Raw genomic sequence first — 16,133 nt, forward strand, 5'->3', positions numbered from 1 at the left:
TGATCCCGCGGCCTGCGGGTCAGCAGCGGAGTACCTTAACCACTAGACCACCGTGGCGGGGCCCCCACGTATCAATCAATCAGAACTTACAAGTGTGGAAAAAAAAACAATAACGCACGCGGGGAAGTGAAATGCAACTCGCTGCTCGTGAGTTAGCAGCTGCTATAGTTCATCGTCACTGTCAATCTCGGTGTGTTCTACGCCCAGTGAAAAAAACCCTCGACGTCAATACGGTTTCTTCAAACACCCATGCTGACAGCAATTTCACGAATTCTCTCCACCGAACGACTTCGATAACACCAAGAACGCGCCACTCACCACGCGCAACACTAACACGGCGTCACGTTTATCTGGGCGCGAAGAACAATTCACTCTGACACCCGGCAAGAAGCGAATCGCTGTGCTTTAGAAACGCTTAGAATAACTGTATATGCCGATCATATACAGTTACTTTAGAATCACTTGAAGTGAGCTGCCATCTATCAACGAACGTAAAACTCAAACGGCGCAGCGTTTTCCAAGATTTGGAAGAGCAAATCATGAGCCTGCGCTACTTCCTGCCTACAATGAATGATATGGCGTCCATGCACTACAAAAGCACTGACGAATGCTATACGCACGTAAAACAAGGTCAGTTTCCAATGTAAAGATCAGATGACAACATTCCACTATTGTGTGTGTGTTGTGATGTCCTTAAACTGTTTGGTAGAATACTTTGGTTAAACTAGGTAAATCTTGAAGAAATCACACCCTAGTGCCATTATTACAGCGCATATGGGGCATAAACTTTTGACCGGGTGTCACACTCTAAACTTCTCCTTAAATTCAAGTATATTCTTAAAAAGGACCCCATACTTGAATGAATCACTGCTTACATGTCTTCTAGGTAGCAGTCAGTGTTCACTGAGAATGCCTGTTCAGACTCTGCCCCTGTACACTGAGGCATTCCCCAAGGTTCTGTTCTTGGGCCGTCATTCTTTTTGATATTCATAAACGACATTCCTGAAGACATTATACCTAAAAAATTTGTTCATTTGAAGACAATTTCATCTTATAAAACAAAATGCGAAGTCCTGATGATCAGGATTGTCTCAAAAAATCACTAGATCAAATTAAAAACTGGTGTACCTCGTGGAAAATGCAAGTTAACCCCCGCATAACAGTAGCAATGATTATCACACGTAAGAGCAGCCCACTCAGTTTCACTTATGGTATCGGTGATAATAATCTATCAGCACTTTTCTATTACAAATACTCCGGCATTGTCATTACAGCTGATCTTCGGTGGAACAATCATGTCTCCTGCCTACACAAGAAGGCTATGCGGCAACTAGAATACTTCCGGGGAGACGTTTCAAAGCGTCACTAGATGTAAAGCTTCCGGCTTACAAAACCTATATAATAAGGTCAATACTCGAATACGCTGAAGCTCTACGGGATCCGCACACAAATACAACCATAAGCAAAATAGACAACATGCAGAGAAAGGCCGCTAGATCTAGTTTTAACTCACACAGTTGGAAAACGTCACCACGCGCTCTTTTAACTTCAGCAAATCTGGAATCCTTACAAACTAGACACTATCGTGAAAGGCTTCAAATATTTGATATATGATATGCCATGACAAGCTCGGAATCAGAAAAAGCCACTATTTGAAACCTCTCACGGCAGCGTCCCACTCAATATTTCCACTCAAAAAAGGTTAGTGAAATCTCGTGCAAAACAAAAACTTACATTAATTCCTTCCCCCGTACTATCCGAGATTGAAACCGCCTACCTACCCGGAGAAACGACCGTATGCGCTTCTGTTTCTAATTTTATTTCCGCGCTTCAAAACAAGAAAGGATAGTGTCCACAGCACCAGCTTCAGTAAATTTTCTCTGAAAATCTATGATGAAATATGTTCAAGGGCTTACTGTCTAAGTGTGCCCTTAAGCTTCGTTGTCTAAATTATTAGCACTAACCTGATAACAATACATTTCGCAAGCGGCCGTAACTGCAGTCGAAAGTTAGTTATTGGTGATGAGGCCATAGGTGGCGGAAAAAAACGTCCCGGGAAGGAATGTCCCCGAAAGATACGTCCCCTAAATAAATGTCCCCGAAAAAAATGTCCGCTTTTGCGTTGTCGCAAAAAAACGTCCCCAAAACACGGACACCATCAAACGTTGCACCTTCCAGTCACCGATTTATTTACGGAATACTGCAGGCCCATTTAGGGGCCTCAGCAGAAGGGGCAAGATCATAGCATTACACACAGGTGTAAAACAGCAAGAACAATAGAAAGATACATCATATACAAAAAATACAATATATATATATATATATATATATATATATATATATATATATATATATATATATATATATATATATATATATATATATATATCATAGGTCCTGGTTAAATACGCTCAAGTGCCTCTACAGAGCCGGTTAACGATTGAGGGAGGCAGTTCCAGTCGTTTATGGTTCGAGTAAAGAACGAGTATTGGAAAATGTTTGTTCTGGCGAAAGGCGGTGTTAATGAATGAGTTTGCCGATACCGGGTTTGTCTTGTCGTAAGCGGTGTCAGATACAAATCAAGGTTTACTGACAATTTGTTATTCAAAAGAAAAACAAATTTGAGCCTGTGAGTTTTACGACGTTTTTCAAGTGTGCGTATACTGTTTTCTTTCATAAGGTTTGTGGGGGAATCAGTTCTTCGGTACTTGGAGGAAATAAAACGAACCGCTTTGCGTTGGATTAGTTCGAGAGCCTCAATGTTTCTTTTTGTGTATGGGTCCCAGACGATTGAGGCATATTCCAATGAGGGGCGTATAACAGTAAAATAAGTTCGTTTTTTTTTTTACAGTAGAAAGAGCATGCCTTAGTTTGTGTCTCAAAAGACCAAGTTTACGGAAAGACGACGCGCAAATATTAGAGATGTGCTTATTCCAGCTGAGATCGTTGGTTAGAGTGACACCAAAGTACCTATACTCAACAACCCGATCTAGTGTCTGAGTATGGGATTGATATGTAAATGGCAAAATTTTTTTTTCTTGGTTACTCGCATAGAGACGGTTTTGTCTGTGTTTAACCTCATCTTCCATTGCTCGCACCATGCAAAGATATTTTGGATGTTAGTGTTTAGCAAGACCTGGTCGTCATAGGAAGTTATTTCATTAAACAGCACACAATCATCAGCAAACAGTCTGATCTGAACCAGCGAGGAAACAGTTTCAACAATGTCATTATTATAAATTAAAAATATAAAAGGCCCAAGTACACTCTCTTGGTGAAACCCCAGAAGTTACAGGGAGTGGGTCAGAGCAATTACCGGCAATGCTTACAAACTGAACGCGGTCAGACAAATAGGAAGAAATCCAGGAAATTATAAATTCTGGAAGGCCAATCGATTCCAGTTTTTGAATAAGCTTATCATGCGGAACAAGATCGAATTCCTTCGTGAAATTCAAAAAGATGACATGAACTTGACCTGTTTTATCTAAAATTTGTGAAAAACTGTGCACAACAGAGATTAACTGCGTTTCTGTGGAAAACCGTTTCCTGAAACCTTGCTGAACATCCGAAAGTATGTTGTTATCATTAAGAAACGTTATAATAAATTTAGCTATGATATGTTCAAGCACTTTGCAAGACGAAGACGTTATAGAAATGGGACGATAGTTTGGCACCAAATCTTTGCCACCCTTTTTGTGCCCTGGAGCAGTGCGTCCCACTTTCCAGTCACGAGGCAAGCGGCCGGAACGGATGGAAGCGCGGAAAATGATTATAACAAATTCTGATAGCATCTCGGCATATTGTCGTAAAAAAGTGTTGGGAATTTGATCAGGACCGGTTGAAGTCTTAGTTTTCAAATTCAGGAGCAACGAAATAATACCAGGTAAAAATAAAATATCTGGAACGTCGTCATTACTTCGAGAGAATCGGTGCAGTGGCTCGTTAGAGGCAGAAAAAACGTTATGGAAGTTAAATATGTGCTAGATATCTGGGGTTCAACGTCCCAAAACCACCAGATGATTATGAGAGACGCCGTAGTGGAGGGCTCCGGAAATTTCGACCACCTGGGGTTCCGTTATGGAAGTACAAATTGAAATGATTCTTTGTTTCCCAAAGAAAAAAAAAGATGTGCGCGAAGATTGCAGTTTACTGAAAGATTATTGGCGAAGCACCATAATGGCATGCCAACTGTCCCAACTTATCTGTGTAAGTGTAATGTCAAATGTAATATCACATACAGTGCGCATTTCATATAAATGGAATCTAGCTGTGCACATGCCTCAAAGAGACATAACGTGAATGGCATTTTCAGTGCCCATGCATTTCATCCGGAGGCAGCGGCTTCTTCACACCATCACTCAGCAGCTAAGTGTACGCTTTCGGGAGCTCAATCGATACTTGCTCTGTGGTTGACTGAACGGTATTTATTTTCGGAATGGAGATAATGAAATCGAATAAAGGAGGCAAAAAGCTGTGCGTGGGTGGTTATATGTAAAGACAAAAAAAGTACTGCCTTGGGTGTCCGCTGGAAGGAACGAAAATAGAAGGAAAAGAACGGCAGGGAGGTTAACCAGCCTACAGGCAGCCGGTTTGCTACCCTGCGCATGGGAGGGGGATGAGGGAGATGAAAAATAGAGAGTAGAGAGGGAAGAGAGATAAACACAGCACAATATGCAGCACACGCGCGCACACTCAGTCATAGTTCAGTCTTGTCTTTCGTGGTGTGTGACATTGCTATTACAGCCGCTTGTTCAAGTCCGGGTCGCGAGTTGTGCTAAACGTAATGGATTCGAATGCGTTTTAGTTAGTGTCGAATAAGTATTTCATATAAAGTGTCGAATAAATACTTTAGTTTATTGGTTTCTCAGTTAATTTTCACTTGGATACTTTTTTTTCCTAGACAGCCATGCCAGGGGGGCCGTTTCTGTCGGAAACGTTTATTCAGGGGACTTTTTTTTTTCCTGCATCCATGAGGCCATTGTTGTAGCGACGGCGGTCGAGAGCCACTTATCGGTTACCTTGTTGCTATAGATAAGGGCTCTCATACGCCTTACTCCACGCCCTTGGATGTTCTTTCTACGCGATGTGGACGGCACAACAGAGTAAAAGTGTCAACTGCGGAAATGTGTCAAGTGCCACTTGCCTGTCGCGCTGGCGGCTCCGGCATTCGTTGACCGTAGTCAATAAACCTCGCATTGTGGTTGTCACCTTTGGCCCTCGGAGGTAAGCGAGCGACTGTCCAAACGCCGGCGGTCGTCTTTTCTTCTGCCTAGATTCGCTCGTCCTCAGTTTTATTTCACAATTATCTGCGCTTTGGGACCTCTTATCGAAGCCCCCACCCCATCACCGGGCGCTTGCGCGATAAACAACTGCTCAGGTGGCAGTGACGAACACCTTCTTCGTTCCAAGTGTGATACGACTGAGGAATTTCGAGATATCACGCGATCGTAAAATGGGTAAACTTTCCGGGCTCATTCATCGCTTGTACCTTCTTACGAGGAGGTCCCAGAAGCCTCATCAGCTCTGCTGACCCCTCTTGCTACAGGTTGGTTCTCGGGAGCGCTGCTGATTTTCTCGACGGTGTTGCCCTTAACTAATACGTCTGTTGTGCCACGTGATGAAGGCAGGTCGAGATTTCGAGGATGGGCACTGAGGCAGTCCTGAAATCTCAGTGATCGTTTCGGTTTTCTCAGTTATGGTAGGCCAGTTGATCTTGCCATGACAATCAGGGTCGTCAGTTGTTTTGCCTATGCATCACATTGTGGTTTGGGACGTTAAGCCCCACATATCAAAAACCTCGTCAATCGCATTATTGCCCGGTGGACTGGAGTATCTACAGAAGCGATTTTCGTAATTCGTCACAGTCGTGCTGTTGGTGGCTTATCTACGCTATGTTCAGTAATGTAGAATTAGATACAAGTGATTGTCTTGTGCATCGATATGTGATTGATTGATTGGTTCATTGATATGTAGGGATTAACGAACGAAAACCCCCTTATAATTATGAGAGACGCCGTAGTGAAGGGCTCCAGAAATTTCGACCACCTGGGCTTCTTTAACGTGCACCCAAATCTGAGCACACGGACCTACAGCATTTCCGCGTCCATCGGAAATGCAGCCGCCGCCGCCGGGATTCGATCCCGTGACCTGCGGATCAGCAGCCGAGTACCTTAGCCACTAGACCACCACGGTGGGTCTATCGAAACGTGATGCATTTGCTTTTCACAGTAAATTGTTGAATCAGCACTGTGTGCCTTCACTTTCTGTGTGTCCTGTGGTTTTTTTTTTTTTTTGCGCTGTTTGCTAATCATGTGCAGCGAACTGCAGCTTTCTGCACATTTACATACTCCGCAGCAGCTCAGTGCAAGGAATTTAACATCTAAAGCTGTTAACAGGAACTACAAACCTCGGCGACCTGCCCCGCCGCGGTGGTCTAGTGGCTAAAGTACTTGGCTGCTGACCCGCAGGTCACGGGATCGAATCCCGGCAGCGGCGGCTGCATTTCCGATGGAGGCGGAAACGTTGTAGGCCCGTGTGCTTAGATTTGGGTGCACGTTAAACAACCTCAGGTGGTCGAAATTTCCGGAGCCCTCCACTACGGCGTCTCTCATAATCATATGGTAGTTTTGGGACGTTAAACCCCACATATCAATCAATCGGCGACCCTTCCAACAATAATAACAGACCCGCGATGACCTTGCCGATTCGCCCTTCCGTTATTACCATACAAGCGCCCTTTAGAACTGCGTAAACAGTCATGTATCAGATCCCCTTTCCCGTTTATTACCTGCTAACACGGGCGACACAGGTACGCGGGGCGTTATTTTCATTCTTTATCGTTCTTCGCTTTGAGTGGCGGGAAAGTCCTTGAGGTGGCCAAGGCACGCGCATGTGGGCACGTGTTTGGGGGGCTTGCGTTTGCGTGTCACTGAGTGCACGGTGCACAGTATTTACGCTATCCCCTTGAAATGCTGTTACGTCTGCGGCAACGGTGACCTTTCTCTCTCCTCCAGTTCCTGTGTTTACAAGGAGCAGCGAACTTCGAGAATTAATTATGAGAGACGCCGTAGGGAAGGGCTCCGGAAATTTCGACCACCTGGGGTTCTTTAACGTGCACCGAAATCTGAGAACACGGGCCTACAACATTCCCGCCTCTATCGGAAATGCAGCCGCCACAGCCGGGATTCGATCGCGCGACCTACGGGTCAACAGGCGAGTACCTTAGCCATGCACTAGACACCCACGGCGGGGCAACTTCGAGAATTGAGTGTGAATGCCCCAAAGTCACGCGCAATTGTTTTCTTTTATTCTATTCGTTACTTCCTCACATGAATGTTACACTTCGGAAGAAAGCAATACATCGTATTCAATGTTCTAGTCACGCAATGTAGTCCAGACGTGCGTTACCATCCGAAAGCTATATACAACCAAATGTCAATAAATAATAAATAAACTACACTCTCACAAATAAATTGGCCATTCAAACACTAATTCATATTAAACCTAAAAATGCGGCGTCGGTCTCTTTTTCTTTCCCTGTTCTGCAGTGCGCCCCATTTTCGCATTTGAAATGAATTCGTATTAGAACCCCCTTACTGCGCTTCTCTGCATTATTCTGAGTGTTATCTGCCTTGTTGGATTATTGGCTAGGGTGCTCGGCTGCTGACGCGAAGGTCGTTGGTTCGATCCCGGCTGCGGCGGTCGCATTTCGATGGAGGTGAAATGCAAGAAGCCCGCGTACTGTACGTGCGAGATCAGCACACGTTAAAGAACACCAGGTGGTCTAGATTTCTGCAGCCTTCCACTACGGCGTCCCTCTTAACCATGTGGTGGTTTTGGGACGTAATACTGCACATAAAATTATCTCAGAGGCTGGTAATACAGTGTTATGAGCTGAACGTACGCCTTCGAAAGTCTAAGGATTTTTTTTTGCTTTCTAAGCAAATTAGAACGGTTGCTGCCATTGTTTTGCAACGACAGATTGCTTGAGTATACGTAACATAGTCAGATTGCGCCCCAGGTGGTCACGTAGAGAGGCAGGATTTTTCTTTCCCCTCGATTTACATTCCAATGTTGTATTTCACTTTTTTCTATCATCCGCATTTGTTTAAGCAGCTTCGGCTCAGTCTTGGTTCGCGAGACCGCCTGCCGAGAGGTCGCAGTCAACGACTTTGCACAACAGCAGTAGGAGAGAGGTGCGTTTCGCGTATTTGCCGCCGACAAGGATTGCGTTGTGAAACAGAGAGAGTGAAACGCATAAACTAGATTCTGGCGCCACTTCTGTGACGCCAAGGTAAAGCCCTCCGTGCACACAGAAACGTGCCCCGCCGCTGTCGACCGCATTAAGAGAGGCCCGCCAGCCGTCAGCTCTCTAACGGCGTCTTTCGCGGTATGGGCAACCCCTTCAACGTGTGGTCCGTTCCAGCTAGCACGCTTCCTTACAGAAGTCGCTGTAGTAATTTTGTTTAACGTATATTGATTTCGCGTAGTACCCTATTCAGACTTTTCATTGCAGTATACTCTGAGTGGGACACGCGATTTCTCTCGGGAATTAGGCGCATATAGGCTCTGCATTACGCGGGTCTCGCCTCACAGACATGGCGAGGAGCGTGGAGTCCCTGAAGCGGGACCCGAGGTTCGGGGTCGACTCCCGCTGGAGCTGGGTGACGGCGGGGTTCCTGAGTTTGGTTCTTTGCGGAGCCCTAATGGGTCAGCAGGCGGCGGGAGTCATCTTCTACGGCATCATCGAAGCCTTCGGCGTCACCAGGCAGCAGGCTTCGTGGCCACCGGTCGTCAGTGGCAGCCTCCTCGCCTTGGCAGGTAGGTGCGATTCGTGGTAAATCCTGGCGTTATCTGTGAACCTATCCGCAGATCGCTGGCTGTGGCTTATGATGACCACCCTGGTCTCGTCACACTTGGCAAGCGTTTTCGAATATTGCTCAGGATGCAAGGCGATATATCCCGTTACACGCCATCTAGTCGGCAATGTGGCTTCCGGGCACGTTCGTTGTCTTAAATGGCCTCTGGTTTCCTTTTAACTTCCGATTATAGCCTAGTAAAGAAAAGCATCTGGGATCTGACACCTGCTGAAAATGGCCACTAAGACCCCCGACCCTTATGGCATCCATGAGCGTTGGGAAGGTTCATGGCCAGGATAGACAGGAAGAAGGGGTGTGGAGTCCTAGGGGCCCAGTTATACTAGCCCCCCGAAATTTTAATGGAGTGTGACTTGCCAAAATTAAATGATAAAGGTACACAGGGGGATTAGGGAATGGGACAATCATGATGAGAAATAGGGAGGAGGTAAAAATTAAAGGGAGAGAAAGAGAGACAGTATATTCACTGCAGCATGTAGAATTACAGCGCAAGTCAGAGGCGTTCACAAAAAGGAGTTTTTTTTTTTTAATCTAGGCTTACTTAAGAAAACTAGTAACCCGAGGACGCACTTTCAGCACTATCTGACCCTAAAAGGTTGCCACATTAAACTCGTTGGGCGTGCGAAAAAAACGCTTTTTCTCAATCGCCGAAGGCCAACAGCTCATCATGCCATTCTGCTTTTACTTTCTAGCGGTTTGCGCTTCGTATCTACTTCCCACCTTTAACCACCTCGAGTTCATGGTATATACTAGTTCATTGTATTCATGGCACTGCAGCTCAACGCTCGCTAAACCTTTCTAAAACTAAAGAGGTTACACCCAGCGAGTATAACGTAGCAACCCTTTCTTGTCAGATAGTGCTCATCGTACATGCCAATGGCTGCTAATGGGGATCGCAGCGTGCGCGTTAACTAAAAGCCGAATGCTCCTGTCTCTCATTCCCCCTTAGCAGCCATTGGCATGTACATTGAGCACTATCTTTTATTATTCAACAGCGCACAAAAGAAATCTCTCGCCGGCACCACCTTGGAGGTCGAAATGCTACACTTGTTACACACTACAACGACTACGAGGGACGAACGGGTGCCACTATAAGGACTTTCGCCCCTAAAAATCCTGCCTACTGACCTGGCTAGAGAGTCTTGACCAGCTCAAACCTCAACAATCAGCTAAGACTGGCCGGGAGGGCCTAGGACGCAACTAGAACCCAAGATCAAGGCATCGTGAACAAGACACATTTTCTTAGCTACCATATAAATAAACGTGTTTATTAGGGGCGAAGTACCGCAAGGTCTCTGCTTGCCGGCATGTCGTGTCGCGACCATCCATCATAAACGGCTACACGTAACAAAAGTCGAGTAAATGCCACTACTCGCCATATATTCATGCTATGCAAATTATGGGCTAAAGGTTCGTCGTGAGTATACATAAAACACATCGCCTAGTTTAGAAGTGATGTCAGAATTCCCGACAAAGCTTACTAAAGCGCTCATGTTTCTTATCTAATACCAGAGACGCAAACGTGCATGTCTACAGTTAAATCTTTTATTCAAAACACAATTTTTGAACTTTTTTCTACTATAGAATTGTAGATTTAAGCACCGCCACTGCAACAGTCTAGAGCAACATGATTGCATTGGGACGGCTTTAAGTTCTCCCATAGTAGAGTACCCTGTGCTCTAAATCGTTACCCCCTTTTTCCAACCCCCCCGCCACCTAAATTCGTAACAGGAGTGCGACGGGACGGCTCTACATTCTCCCATAGTAGTGTACTCAAAATCGTGAGCCACTTTTCTTAAACACCTTATATCTTCTCGCCTCCATAACGCGAAGGTTCATCACCGCGACGGCTTTAAGCTCTACCACAGTAGAGTACCCTGTACTCTAAATCGTTAACCACTTTTTCTAAACACATAACCGGAAGTCATCGAGGGTCTGTAGGCCCACGGGATGGCTTTAGGCTTTCCCATAGTAGAGTACCGAGTGCTCCAAATCGTTACCCCTTATTTCTAAACGTTACCTTCGCCCACGTCCTTCGGTTTTATACCGGGTAGAGGCAAGCAAGACCAGCGCTTGTGCAGTGACGGCTTACTGCTCTCCCATAGCTGAGTACCAAGTACTCTAAATCGTTCATCACTTTTTCTACACACACACCACGGGACGGCTCTATGCTCCCCTATATGGTAGAGTACCAAATGCTTTAAAGCGTTGAACACTTTTTTCTAAACGCACCCGGTGATCTGTTATTCTAGCATCTTAGGCAGGTCTTGTAAAGACTACAGAGGGACGGCTCCCTGCTCTCCCAAAGTTGAGTACGAAGTACTCGAGATCGTTAAAGGCTTTTGCTAAGCTCACATTACTAAGTGATGTTGCGTTAGGGGATCGAAGGAGAGGAAAGCACAGTATACAGCAAAATGTTTTGCGAAGCACCGGTGTACACTTCATGCTTCGCCACTCACCAGGTTTCACGTCAGTGAAGCTGGAACACTTCTTTCTTTTTTTTTTATTAGCAGCGTGCTTTTTTTTTTTTGACCTATCTCTCTCTCTAATATCATCGCAGCCCCCATCATGGGATACTTGTGCAGGCGTTTCTCGTGTCGGGCCGTGCTGCTCGTCTGCCCACTGGTCGCCAGCGCTTCCGCCTGCATCTGCTTCTTCGCTAACGACGTCCTCTTCCTCGTCGTTGCCTTCGGCGTCGTTCATGGTGAGCCACACCTCGTATACGAGCTAGTAGGCTAACTATATTATGCCCCAAAGAACACTACTGAGGTGTATAGGAATGGGGACTGAATGCTAAAGCTTAACATCAATGAATGCATGGTTATAGGGCAGGAAAGATGAGAAAAAATAAGAAAAGAAAAGCTCCGCCTGCATTCCTGTAGTGTATTCCCGACGTTAGAGATACATACATACATACATACATACATACATACATACATACATACATACATACATACATACATACATACATACATACATACATACATACATACATACATACATACATACATACATACATACATACATACATACATACATACATACATACATACATACATACATACATACATACATACATACATACATACATACATACATACATACATACATACATACATACATACATACATACATACATACATACATACATACATACATACATACATACATACATACATACTGCCTCACCGTGGTGGTCTAGTGGCTAAGGTAGTCGGCTGCTGACCCGCAGGTCACGGGATTGAATCCCGGCTGCGGCGGCTGCATTTCCGACGGAGGCGGAAATGTTGTAGGCCTGTGTGCTCAGATTTTAATGCTCGTCAAAGAACCCCAGGTGGTCGAAATTTCCGAAGCCCTCCACTACAGCGTCTCTCATAATCATATGGAGGTTTTGAGACGTTAAACATCACATATAAATCAATCAATTAACATACATACATACATGTTGAATGAATGGATGAATTGACAGAACCATCACTAAGTACTGGTGACAACATGACTTAACATTTGTCGAGACGCTGTCTTCGCCATGATGTTTGCAATTAATGACGTTGCAGTAGTAATTTCTTTCATCTCTCTTCGTTCCTATAGGCACGGCGGTGTCTGGCGTATATGTCGCAGTGAACGTGCTGGTATCGCAACACTTTGAGAAGCGCAGAACCACCGCTTGCTGCATGATATTCCTGATGAGCGGCCTCAACCTGGTCTACGTTCCGCCACTGACCGAGCTGCTGCGTTCCACGTACGGTCTGCGAGGCATGCTCCTTCTTCTGGGCGGAATCATACTGAATGCCTGTCCAGCAGTCATCGTCCTCCGAGGCCCCGCCTGGATGGATCGACCAGACGCACCTTCCGCCGGCTACGGCGTTGAACTCGCCAAGCACAAAACAGCAGTCGGGAATTCGCATTCGAGCGCATTCCGCGACGAAAGCGGGACAGCGGTGGAAAAACGTCGTACAGAACGATGCCAATCAAACACCAGCCTTACTGAAGTTCGGAGTGTTCGAAATGGCACAAAACACGTGATCATGTGCAACATACACCCAGAATCCGCCAAGACTACACACTTCAGCGAAGTGGACAACGAAGGCCACTTTTCTGCACTAAGGCCATTCGCTACGGTTGCCTTCGCCATCAACGCTGCGTCTTTCAGTGTAGTGGTGTTCGGACTAACGACGTTTTTTCTCCTTCACGTCGACATGGCCGTCGACAGAGGAGTCGCGCCCGCACGTGCTGTGCTTCTGATGAACGCCTTCGCAGCCGGCGACCTCCTCGTGAGACCCGCCAGTGGCGCCGTCATCGACGCGGGACTGCTGAGCCTCGACGTGGTGATGCTTCTGGGTTACGTGATTCAGGGCTGCGCCTTCGAACTGTTCGTGTGGCTTCGAAGCTTCCCGCTCATGCTGGTCTGTTCGGCTCTAATAGGAGTCAGCAACGGAAGTCGCATCGCGCTGCAGGCGCCATCACTCACCAGAGACTTTGGAGTGGAGTCACTGCCCATCTTGATGGGTGGACTGGTGTTCTGCCAGGGATTCGTACACTTAACGAGGCCCTTCTTGTTCGGTGCGTGACTACTTGGCACTCACGATTCTTCGCCACTGGCGGCGTAATGGTTAGAAAGCGTGCTTTGAATACAGGTTACGTAACCTCCGGAGGTGAAAATTAGTCCGAAGAATGTGCGCTATATGACGTGGCTCACAATCATATGCTCGTTCCGGGACTTCATATGTACAGAATAAGTAATTTCTCATAAATTGTGCATGTTTTACACATCACAGCAAATGACCAAACGTAAACGGCCCAAAAGACCGTTGTAAAATACGATAAGGATAGTAAAGGCAAGGGCATGTTTCAACGTAATTTACGTGGGGATAATGAGATTAGTTGGGACAGTCGTTAGAAAAGACAAAAAAGTAGGCATCTCTTCTTTCCGTATGCATTTTTCTTCTCCCTCAACTCTAATATAGAATAACAAACGCGAAGCTTCCTTTCCAGTGAAGCTTCTTTTTCCCTCGCTTGTCTCCTTTCTCCCTTTTTCTCTCTTTAAGAGTGGTGTATACTATCAGAGGGTGCACTGGTTAGGCCAACGCGGGGCATCCTACTGAGGAAATCGCCCATACAAGCACGCTGAACTAAATGAAGCCCCCTAAAAGTGCGTAATGTATGATTGCTGCGTAAGGCCAATGCACTAATTATTGAAGGTTTTCTACGTATGATGAGATAGCTACTTGTACCTGTAATATTTGTATGATGCGAGCGGTACTATTGTACATGTACAGCCGCTAATTAACGGTTGCCACTTTTAAAACTACTGCGTGTTCGTGGTTAATTCGCACACTGTTAAAAGTAGAGGACACGTAAGGTGTGCGCTGGAAGTCTGAAATTCACGTGAGCGCGCTGGACGTGATATTTGCTGCAAGTAGTTCATTCAAATATTCGCGAACGCTGCACAGCCTCGGTCTGAAATGTTCCCCATTTAGAGCAAGAAATGTTTGGCAACAAGTTTCAGTCTTCAGAAGTCGGCATCACACTTCGTTGATGGGGAAGTTTGGGCTTACAAAACATATTCGCAGTTATTTGTCGCGACACTATACTGTATCACGGGCGGGAAATAACGGTACGGTAGACGCAGGTAAGGCATCGCCCTTTCCGAAGTCCATGCGTATGCTTTATAAAATGTGTTTGTAGACCACTCGAGCCGAGCACAACTGTGTCGCATGGTCAATAAGCATGTTTACATTGAGAAATTGCTAATAGCATAGATAAAGACAAGATAACGACCACTACAAATACAGGTGCTCGTTTAGCGCTCGTCTAAGTGTCAAACAATAGTGCTGTCCTAGAAATAATAAAGATCAACCAATAGCGCACCAATATTTTCTAGGCTAGTTGCTATCTTAGAGGGTCCACAAAAGAACCAAATTATTGCTCTTTATCTAAGCCATTATCGTTTGAAATATGTGATCGACATCGTCACTTAGCGTCAGCTCTATAGCGCTAGAACTTCTCATGGACAATTTCCACTTATAGATATACTGTTTTCCCTTTCATTTCCGACATTGTGTGTTATTGGAGTTCTATATGAAACATGTTTCTTTTCTATCTTTTCAGGTTACTACCGAGATGGCCAGGGGTCATACAACGGCATTTTCCACGTTGTGGCTGTCTTAAATGCTGCACTAGTATTCGTTTGGTTAGTGAGGGTTATCTTGAGAAGGCGCACCACCGAAAGGAGAACACATACGGCCACTAGGCTCTGAAACAAAAGTGTAACTGTTGGTCCTTCGACGATCAGCTGCAGTTTCGGTAGCTTGGAATCACGTGCGTATGGCTCAAGGTTTTACGTACCAGGACGTTGCACCGATTTCGAAGTACAACTCGGCCCATAAGTTAGTCGCAAGATGACAGTAGAGCAACATGCTTAAATACTACAACCATTTTGTATCTTGATTGTGGCATCATCTACATATTTTATAGATTCTTTGCACCTTGATTTGTGACGTAAATAAAGAACACAGCCCGTCTGAGACACCTAATTCCTAATCGGGCAACCTTTATTCCACACACTGCCTTATTCTCTCTCTCTCTCTCTCTATCTATCTATCTATCTATCTATCTATCTATCTATCTATCTATCTATCTATCTTATCTGTATACATTTGATCGCTCCCATCTTTACCAGGCCATTGCATCAATTTCCAAATACAAGTTGGTTCATAAGTGGTCGCCAGATCAAAGCAAAGTAACATGCTAAAATATGACGCTTTGTGGACTAAAGCATGCACGTACCTGTGATAAGGTGCTTCAGACGGACTATTTACCTTATTTATATCACAAATAATAAGGGGCCAATAATTTATAGATATATGTAGATGATGCCGCGAGGTAATATATAGTTTAGGTATTAAAGCATGTTACTCTTCTTTAATCGGGTGACTTACTTATGAACTGATTTGCATATGGAACTTGGTTCAATGACTTGATACGTTTCTCTAGATCTGAGAATCCGTTGTAAAGACGGGAGCCAGAACAGAGATTCTAATGACGTAATTCTAACAACTTACTCTGAAGTCAAGCCGGACCAAGCGTGCATGGAGAAGCATGTTCACTAAGTGAACGTGTTATTGTTGGGATCAGAACCTTGCGCAAAGAAGTGCAAAAGTTAAGGGTTAGGTCGTCTCCTGCGAAGGATAGGGACCGTTCTCCACCCCTGCCTGCACCCACCACCCCTCACCGAACAAGATACCTTTACGTGCT

At 45.3% G+C, this 16,133-nt stretch overlaps 1 protein-coding gene across 3 annotated transcripts; it reads left to right on the forward strand.

Moving 5' to 3' along the window:
- Positions 1-5,094: 5,094 nt before the first annotated feature.
- Positions 5,095-15,412, forward strand: LOC119174433 (monocarboxylate transporter 12). 3 transcript variants are annotated; one of them, XM_075885514.1, is made up of 5 exons: positions 5,095-5,223; positions 8,596-8,820; positions 11,437-11,580; positions 12,468-13,439; positions 14,988-15,412. In XM_075885514.1, exons 2-5 carry the CDS (start codon positions 8,598-8,600, stop codon positions 15,134-15,136), a joined length of 1,488 nt encoding a protein of 495 aa, XP_075741629.1. In that variant the 5' UTR covers positions 5,095-5,223; positions 8,596-8,597; the 3' UTR covers positions 15,137-15,412. The 3 variants fall into 3 exon arrangements, with proteins under 3 accessions (XP_075741629.1, XP_075741627.1, XP_075741628.1); XM_075885512.1 differs by lacking the exon at positions 5,095-5,223 and adding an exon at positions 5,493-5,545; XM_075885513.1 differs by lacking the exon at positions 5,095-5,223 and adding an exon at positions 8,021-8,389.
- Positions 15,413-16,133: the final 721 nt, after the last annotated feature.

The sequence above is a fragment of the Rhipicephalus microplus genome, unplaced genomic scaffold (assembly GCF_043290135.1).
Source record: "Rhipicephalus microplus isolate Deutch F79 unplaced genomic scaffold, USDA_Rmic scaffold_177, whole genome shotgun sequence".
Classification (NCBI taxonomy): Eukaryota; Metazoa; Arthropoda; class Arachnida; order Ixodida; family Ixodidae; genus Rhipicephalus; species Rhipicephalus microplus.

Bases quoted from the DNA above. Each gene is read 5' to 3' on its own strand.
- LOC119174433 (XM_075885514.1), top strand. From the start codon at position 8,598: ATGGCGAGGAGCGTGGAGTCCCTGAAGCGGGACCCGAGGTTCGGGGTC. The intron at 11,581-12,467 runs GTGAGCCACACC...TCGTTCCTATAG, and splicing joins TGCCTTCGGCGTCGTTCATG to GCACGGCGGTGTCTGGCGTA. The intron at 13,440-14,987 runs GTGCGTGACTAC...CTATCTTTTCAG, and splicing joins AACGAGGCCCTTCTTGTTCG to GTTACTACCGAGATGGCCAG.